The 9,360-nt window shown below is 39.3% G+C and overlaps 1 protein-coding gene across 8 annotated transcripts in view; it reads left to right on the top strand.

Annotated features, from left to right (window-relative positions):
• RBBP6 (RB binding protein 6, ubiquitin ligase) overlaps nt 1-8,352 on the top strand; it is a 32,174-nt gene extending 23,822 nt beyond the window's left edge. For 6 of the 8 annotated variants that reach the window (XM_049835507.1, XM_049835509.1, XM_049835508.1 and 3 more), the window contains 5 exons: nt 13-70; nt 1,213-1,578; nt 1,936-2,037; nt 3,468-5,216; nt 6,360-8,352. In XM_049835507.1, coding sequence (XP_049691464.1) covers nt 13-70; nt 1,213-1,578; nt 1,936-2,037; nt 3,468-5,216; nt 6,360-7,929 — 3,845 coding nt within the window. In that variant the 3' untranslated portion in view covers nt 7,930-8,352. The remainder of the gene's footprint in view (nt 1-12; nt 71-1,212; nt 1,579-1,935; nt 2,038-3,467; nt 5,217-6,359) is intronic. The other 2 variants (XM_049835511.1, XM_049835514.1) reach the window with 1 other exon arrangement.
• The last annotated feature ends 1,008 nt before the right edge of the window (nt 8,353-9,360 follow it).

A 9,360-nucleotide genomic window follows, 5' to 3' on the forward strand; every position in this document is an offset into this window, starting at 1 on the left:
CCACTCCAAAAGGTCATCCAATGAGAGCCAGTACAATTCGCTCAGCAGGTGGCAGACCAGGCTGGGAACTGTAAGTATTCTACAGAAATTCAATATGTGACTACTTGTAACCAGTTAAATTAGGCCATAACATATAACTTATTTCATTATAAGTCAGCCTTGTATAAGTATGCACAGGTAGTTGTGGAGAATACAAGTGGTAATTAATTTTTAAATGGCTTAATTTGAATTAGCTTTAACAAAGGGGGTCTCTGCTTGCAGTAGGATTATTTAAAATAAAACTCCAGTACATAATTGAAAAGAGGACTCTGAAAAATGAACACTTTTTGAGGAAACCATAATTACCTATAAAAATGAAAAATAATTAAAATATCAGATGGAAAGCCACGCTTTTGATTACTGGCTGAATAGGGCTGTAGAAATTGATTTCCCAATAGAAATCAGCCTCCAACATTCTTTCTTTAACAACTTGGTTGATACCGATTGAGCAAGTTATTGGAAAAGTAAGCACTGTTATTTTATGACAATTTTGAATTTCTTCAATTTAGTCATCTCAAACAGCCAAGCTGCTTTCTCTCATTTGGAAAGAGAGGAGTCCATTTTATCTATTATCACAGTGTCAAGTTAGTCCTTCATTTTGGTGTGTATATATGTTACAGATAGATTGTAAGGGTGCAGTATTGTGTTTATAAAAATCTTAAAGATAAATCAAAACCCAGGATCCATCCCACAGATTGCTTAAAATCTCAAATTCAGTAAGCAAGAAAATAACAATTCCAGGGACAAGAACAGGCCAAATACATCATCATGAGGCAGCAACATAGGAAGCGTATGTGGAACAAGTTGAAAGAAGTTTGAGAGATGAGTTAATATCTGTGCAGTACTGTGAAGTATTAAGTGTATCAAGGAGTGGCAGAGGAACAGTGGGTACATGGGAGATGTGAGTCTCTTGAACACAGGCAGCCTCTACCCACAGTCGCAAAGCTGAGTATAAGGAGAGAAGACTGAGGTAACTGTTGGGGGTGAGAATGTAGAAGGCAAGTATGAGGATCAAGAAATAAGTGTAGTCTCAAATGAGCAGGAAGCAGGGAGAAAAATGCCTAAGCTGAGAACAAGAAGTGCTCGCCAACATGCTTCCGCTTCATTCGCTTTCCTCTTTAACATCAGGGCAGAGTATAACAAATGGTGACACATGTTTTTGGGTTTCTTTAGAAGTTCAAATCGAGGACGCCCGCACAGTGAACGTACCCAAAGGACTCAGGCCCCAACACTACCAGCATCAACACCAGTCTTTGTGCCTGTGCCTCCACCCCCCTTGTATCCTCCACCACCCCATGCACTTCCTCTTCCACCGGGGGTACCGCCACCACAGTTTCCTCCTCAGTTTCCACCTGGTCAGCCTCCATCTGCTGGGTACACTGTCCCCCCTCCAGGATATCCCCCAGCTCCTGCAAACATGTCATCAGCTTGGGTACCAACAGCAGTACCAACGGCTCATTCAAATACCATCCCAACGACACAAGCACCTCCTTTATCTAGGGAGGAGTTTTACAGAGAGCAACGGAGACTTAAAGAGGAGTAAGTATTTGACTCAATGAAGTTGCATTGTTTTTCATTTTTGTATTTCGATAGCATATCGGACTGCAGTTACACTAAAGTGCATCTGACATAAGCAAAAATGACATAGTGTTTCTTCCAATATACTTTTTCATTGCAGATGGTAAACATGCAAAACTAAACCAAGACAAATGTAATTCTAAAACTTTCCCTAAAACTTGTAGGAATTCTAAACTGTTTTTGCTTAAATAGGATGTTCACCTTTTGCATTTGCATGCAGTATACATTTTCTCATATTGGCCATGTTTTGTTTCTTGATGTCTTTTTGTAATAAAGGTCAAACTATAATTGTAATAAAGGTCAAACTTATTTTAACAGGGAAAAGAAAAAGTCCAAACTTGATGAGTTTACAAATGATTTTGCTAAGGAATTGATGGAATATAAAAAGATTCAAAAGGAGCGTAGGCGTTCGTTTTCCAGGTAACTGCTTTACATGTCCGTAATGGAGAAGCAGATTGTCTAGAAGAATCAGGAGGAGTTCCACTCCACCTCTCTATCGTTAGATGGATTGGATGATTCAAGGGATTAGCAGCGATAGGAGTTTCATATGTAGGTTACTAGCTCAAATATGTCAGAGATTACAGTTGACTGTTAGTTATAATTTGGCAGCAGTTGTTAAGGAACAGGTGTCTCTCTTGCTAAAGCTTCTCTGTAATAATGACATCCTTCACCTCCTGACAGCTGTGAGGAGGCTAGAAACTGAATAGGTGTAGTTGCTGGATATTCTGTGTCTCCCTATTCTGATTGTAACCATTATCTCAAAGCACTTCGGAGGACATATGTGAGAAATTGTCTTCATTTCCTTTTTCATTTATCTCATGTGGGTACACGGAAAGACTTTAATGTGGACTGCAAACTGGTGGCTTTTGCTAGTATTTTGTTGGCATTGTTAAATTTTTCTTAGGAATTAAAAGATAAGACTTGTTTTTTAGGAAATCTTAAATTGGTAAAGGACTTTGAGAGGAGGAATGATGCTAAAGAACATATGCAGAATAACGTGAAATGGTTCTTTAAAAAAAATTAAAACTTGTGAAGAAAAAACTCAGGGTAGCTGTTTTCTATCCTGAAAAATCACTTGGGCAGGAGTCTGAATAGCTCTATTAGTAATGCTGTCAGTATCTTTCCTAGAGTAATGGCTTTGAGTCATATTACTAGAGGCTAAGTTCAGAAGCTTTTGGATACGATTTTTCTTGAAATGCAGTCACTAGCCTTGGTTAGAGCTAGAGGTATGAGCAAAATTTTGCTAGGACATCTGGCTAGAAGTGTTGATTAAATAGTACTGTATGTAAGATTGCAGTGCAAGTATTTTGCATCCTATACAAATTGCCAAATAAGTAGTGAAGTTAAATAGACTAAGCTGGCATTTTAAAATTGAGCTTTACTGTCTTCAGGCTAAATCATGTTTTCTTGATGATTGATGCTGCGCTGTAGCCATTAAGACTTGCTCTTTTTGCATCTTACTGCAACAAAAATGATTTGCGCTGCATGTAGTTGCCAAGTAGTGAAAAATGTGCGTGTTCATGTACCAGTAGAGGCCAGTATACACCACCTTAAATCAATCAATAGCTATGGTAGTTCATGTGATAGAAGTGAGTGGAAATAGACTTACCCTTCCTGTATGTTTTTACACTAACAAAGCAGCAGCTGTTCTGTCTTGTAAGCAGAAACTTTTACGTGTTATCAAGTTCTTCAATTTGCAGTAGCATTATGTCAGCAGCTGAAAGAAGCTTTGACATAAGCATATGGAGAGGAAAAAAAACCAAACCAAATTTGGGAGGAAAAAAACTGGGGAGAGTGACTGTTTTGAATTAACTTCATTTATTTTTTTTGTGTTGTGTTTTTTTTTTAAGGTCCAAGTCTCCCTATAGTGCTTCATCTTACTCTAGAAGTTCATATACCTACTCCAAGTCAAGATCAGGTTCTTCCCGCTCTCGCTCCTACTCTCGATCATTTAGTCGTTCCCATTCTCGTTCCTATTCACGATCGCCGCCATATCCAAGAAGAGGCAAAGGGAAGAGTCGTAACTATCGTTCTAGGTCAAGGTCACATGGTTATCACCGTTCAAGGTCAAGATCACCCCCATACAGAAGATACCATTCACGGTCAAGGTCTCCAGTATTTAGAGGCCAGTCTCCCACTAAACGGACTATACCTCAAGGGGAAGGAGAAAGGGAGTATTTTAACAGATACAGAGAAGTTCCACCATATGATATGAAAGCTTACTATGGCAGATCTGTTGACTTTAGAGATCCATTTGAAAAGGAAAGATACAGAGAATGGGAAAGGAACTATAGGGAATGGTATGAAAAGTTTTACAAGGGCTATGCTGTTGGTGCTCAACCTCGACCTCCAGTAAACAGAGAGAACTTTTCTCCAGATAGGTTTGGTCCACCTGGGACCAGACGAGAGAATTCACCATATGCTCGGGGACGTAGGGAGGATTATCCTGGTGGGCAGAGCCATAGAAATCGTAATATAGCTGGAAATTACCCTGAAAAACCTTCTGGAAGAGAGAGCCATGGCATCAAAGATCCTACAAAATCAAAAGAGAAGGAGGTGGAAAATCCACTGGGAGATGGCAAAGGAAATAAACATAAAAAACACCGAAAGAGAAGAAAAGGGGATGAGAACGAAGGATTTCCCAATACTGAGTTGTTAGAAGGTGCAAGAAAACCAAGAGAGCCAGTTACAGCAGAAGACGTTAAAACAGACACACTATTCATGCTCCCAAGCAGAGATGATGCCACCCCTGTGAGAGATGAGCCTATGGAAGCAGATTCTATTGCTTTCAAACCGGTGTCTGAAAAGGAGAAAAAAGAGAAGGATAAGCCAAAAGCAAAAATTGACAAGACAAAGCGGAAAGTAGAAGTGGCTGTTCCTCCTAAGAAAGACAACATAATAAAACCAGCTAAAACTTCCCAAGAGAAAGTGGACACCGATCGTGAAAAATCTCCACGAACGGAACCTCCTGTGAAAAAAGCGAAGGAGGAGTTGCCAAAGACAGACAGTGTTAAAACATCTTCCTCTCAAAAGGATGAGAAGGCTCTTGGTACCCCACGGAAAGTTCACCCCAAAGTGACAAAAGATCACCCAGAAACCAGACCAGCCAAGGAGGAGAAGGCAAAGAAAGACCATCCAAAAGAAACAAAGTCGGAGAAGCCCTCCAACAAAGAAGACAAGTCGAAAAAACCTGCTGAAAAAAGCAAACCTTCTGATGCAAAACCTGAAAAAAGAAAAAGAAAAGCAGATGAAAAGGTTGATAAAGAACATGAAGCCACTTCCATAAAGGTCTCCAAACCAGAAACTGCTGAATCGAAAACATCGCCGAAGGGGAAGACTGAGCCTGATGGTGAAAAAGGAGAGCGAACTCCAGAAAAGGATAAATCTGCTTTTCTTAACAATCCCGCAAAAAAGATTAAACTTAACCGAGAAACTGGCAAAAAGATTGTGAGTGGAGAAAATGCGCCACCTGCAAAAGAACCTGTTGAAAAACCTGAGCCAAGCAGCAGCAAAGTTAAACAAGAAAAAGTGAAGGGAAAAGTGAGAAGAAAAGTAACAGCAGCTGATGGATCAAGTACCACTCTTGTAGATTACACCAGGTACCTCATAATTTCTTTTCATATTCTTTCTTTCCTCCCCTCCCCCTCCCAAACTGTAAAATTCTTTATGGTGACTAAGGAGAGGAACAGCTAAATCTGTGCTAAATGAGTGGATAGTCTGTGATCTTTCCTGTTAAACTGTACTTTGATAAAAAAATCAATATTGTTTTTTTAATGAGAACAAGCAGTCTGTACTGCACAGAAAGCTAATAAGGTTAATTGATTGGTGACATGTTTGACCCTTACTTCTGGGACTTCCCCCCACACGCACTTCTTATTCATTACGTTGACACTGAGGTGTCCCCTCTGTCTTCTTTCAAATCCAGCTTGCTGCTAAAGGCAAGGTTAACAGACATGTCTACACCATGCAATTTTTTGCATTTTAAAAACTGCAAGGTACTGTAATGATCTACTTTTGTCAGTATGACATGAAATTATATCTTGCAGAAATAGCAGCTTGGTTGCCAATATATTATATGGATTTTAGCTTTGAGCGCAGTGCCATGTTGACACAGCTACACTACTTCCAGCTCAGTGTCAACTTTTTTTGGCACCCACCTTGGAGATTTCTCTTCTATATTCCATTGTGTAATGTGGCAAGGGGGGGAAGTGATTAGTGTGGAGCTGTTATTACTTACATTTCAGTGTCTAAAGAAGCAGGACTAAGCAAACTCAAGAATATTTGAGACATTGCTGGAGACTAAAACAGTGTCTTGGTATTCTAAAAAGTTTTTAAAACATGGATTTTTCTAAAGAACAACACTGGGACATGAGGGTAAAATTTTGGTTGTATATACCTCTCCATAACTGCTTGCTTACATGTTGAGACAAGAATGTATATCTAATTTATCTGCCATTGGTAGAAATAGGACATGAAGGAATTACCAGATCAGACGGTCCCCAATCTGATAATCTTGTGTCTTTGTTAATTAAATGTGTAGTAGCAAGATACTAAATTAATTGATTGCTCATAATCTTAGCTAGTGGACTCATCCTTTCTCTTGTGTGTTCCCTTAATTGAACATCTTTTGAAAAAATGCTGAAGATCTAAAATCAAAACAAAAGCCATTTTACAGAATGTTACAAAAGATGGCGATGCATGTATCTTGCCCGTTACTAATGTATGCTTTTTTCCCCTCGTAGCACTAGTTCTACTGGAGGAAGCCCTGTTAGAAAGACTGAAGAAAAGCCAGATACAAAACGAACTGTCATTAAGACCATGGAGGAGTATAATAATGATATAACAGCTCCTGCTGAAGATGTCATTATTATGATCCAGGTCCCTCAGTCAAAGTGGGATAAAGATGACTTTGAGTCTGAAGAGGAAGACATTAAATCTACCCAGGTGCCTGCAAACGTAGGAAAACCTGCTAGTGTTATAAAAAATGTGAGTGTTAAGCCACCAAACCCTGTAAAACACAATGAAAAAGAGATGGAGCCTTTGGAGAAAACACAGAAAACTACAAAAGAGGTGACTTACGAAAGCTCCCAGCATGATGCAAAAAGTTCAAAAAGTTCTGTGTCGAATGAAAAAGGAAAAACCAAAGACCGGGATCATTCTTTGTCAGACAAGGACACTTCTGAGAAGAGAAAGAGCAGTGTTCAGCCAGAAAAAGACCATTCAGAACGTGCAACTGAACAAGGAAATGGAAAAAATATTTCTCAATCTTCCAAAGACAGCAGATCTTCAGAGAAACATGATACTGGCCGTGGATCCATTGCTAAAGACTTTACTCCTAACCGAGACAAAAAATCTGACCATGATGGCAACAGAGATCATTCTAGTTCCAAGCGTAGAGATGAAAAGAGTGAATTAGCAAGGAGAAAAGACTCCCCTTCTCGAAACAGAGAATCTACATCAGTACAGAAAAGTAAGCCAAGAGACGAACGAGCAGAGCCGTCCAAAAAGGGCACTGGAGATGCCAAAAGGAGCAGCTACAGTCCTGCGCGTGAGCGGAAGCAGTCCGATCACAAAGCTGCTCACGATTCCAAGCGTACATTGGAGGAACACAAACCTATAGATAAAAATTCAGGAAAAGAGAAAGAGAAGCATGTACCAGAAGTAAAGAGCAATAAAGAGAAAGAGCCAGCTGGTAATAAACCACCTTTGAGACAAGAATCGCCAGATGTAAAAAATGAGAAAGAGAGCGTGACAGGACAAATCGATAAAAGTGTTGTCAAGCCCAAGCCTCAGGTAAGCAGCTCCTCACGGCTCTCTTCTGATCTAACTCGAGAGACTGATGAGGCTGCTTTTGTACCAGACTACAATGAAAGTGACAGTGAGAGTAATGTATCTGCAAAAGATGAGGAAGCTGCAGGAAAAAATCCTAAAGAACCGAAAGAAAAGGCTGTTGATAAGGTGAAAGAGGATACAGCAGCACCTGCTGCAGTTGACCAGCCTGAAGCAAGCCGAAGTCAAAGTCAGAGCAGTCCCAGTGTTAGCCGCAGCCGCAGTCAAAGCCCTTCTGAGAGTCAGACTCGAAGCCACAGCAGCAGTGCCAGCTCAGGAGAGAGTCAAGACAGTAAGAAAAAGAAAAAGAAAAAAGAGAAGAAGAAGCACAAGAAGCATAAGAAACACAAGAAGCATAAGAAACACATTGGAAATGAAACGGAATTGGAGAAGAGCCAAAAACACAAACACAAGAAGAAAAAATCGAAGAAGAGCAAAGATAAAGAGAAAGATGACCAAAAAGTGAAATCTGTCACTACATAGAATGACAGATAATAAAAAAATGACTTAATTCCTAAGTCATCTGTATTAAATTTTGTTAAAATGTAAACGAATTCAAGCGTTGTAAATAATGACATGAAAGACCCTGTGCTGCACTTAAAATATTGCTGCTTGATTATTTGATTTTTACATCAGAGCTTTATAAAAGTGAACATTTTGTACAGAATTGTGAGTTGTGACCGTGTAACATGAAAGGTTTTGCTGGGGCATCTTATTTTTAACCACCATTAATTAGTTTGGGTGGAGTTTACTGTACTGTGAAAATTTTCACATTTGAATTTTTTTTTAATTGCCTGGCAGAAGAAGCTGGTATCAGTTATAAAATATCAGCAGAATGATTTGCAGAATACATTACAGCCCTGTTATGTCACTTTTTGATTACAATAAAAAGTTTTCAGTAAACTATCCAATGTGATGAAATTTCCAGTGATAGCTGAACATTAGCAGCGAAAAGAATAGTGACAGAAAAAAGCTACCTGTAAAAGCTTGCTGGTAGCTAACATCTATGAAAAATAGCATATCGGTGGGTTTAGTTTTGAAGAGAATGGCAGGACTTCAAATCTTTTCAACTAATGCAATGTGGGGAGGTACTGCTGCCAAGAGGTGCACTTTTTTCATGTGCCAAGTGGACTTGTTTTTATATTGTAAAAGGTAGTGTATGGCCTCAAAAATATAGCCACTATTAACAGCTGGTACTGACTATTTTAAAACAATGTTAGGTAGTAAGCTATCGCATTTCAACATTGTTCCAGCTTGTTTAGAAAGCCGTTGTCATTTGCCAGCAAACATTTACACATACACTTTAAGATGCCCTGTAATCTGTATTTTCTCTCAACGATGCTGATTGCCAAGATGTTTGTGTTTTTTAAATAGAAGCTTTATTATTAGTATTTTCATACAGTGATGCCACATGATACAGAACTAACCCTTCCATTAAATGTGGAGTTCAGCAGATGAGTTTGGCAGAAGGGGGCCCACTAGAAAGGCAGGCTTCTGCTTTGAACAATGACAGGAAAGCTAGAAAATGCCAATTTAATGAGCTTGATAATTTTAAGACGGGCATAATTTAAACAAACAAACAAAAACAGCCAGTGTCAGTGGTGGGTGTTGCTCAAGTGTCAGAAAGCCAGCATGGTAAGAGATACTTCTCATTGTGCATTAAGGGTGTAACAACCTAATTCAGTCGTGAAAGCCCTCGACTGTTTGGCTATGGGATTTGCCCCCAAAGAGTTCTGTTTCAAAGTACGATAAATTAAAGCAGCATTTCAGGGCTTCCTGCTTGCGGAGACTATTTTGTTCAAAAAGTGTTGTTGTTTATAGGTACCATTACTGGGATAGTAAAATAATAATAATTCATATTGCTTTTCAGTGGGGTGACTATCACACTTTAAATATTGGGTTAGAGACTGAGCG

This window comes from Accipiter gentilis, chromosome 33 (genome assembly GCF_929443795.1).
Source record: "Accipiter gentilis chromosome 33, bAccGen1.1, whole genome shotgun sequence".
NCBI lineage: Eukaryota > Metazoa > Chordata > Aves > Accipitriformes > Accipitridae > Astur > Astur gentilis.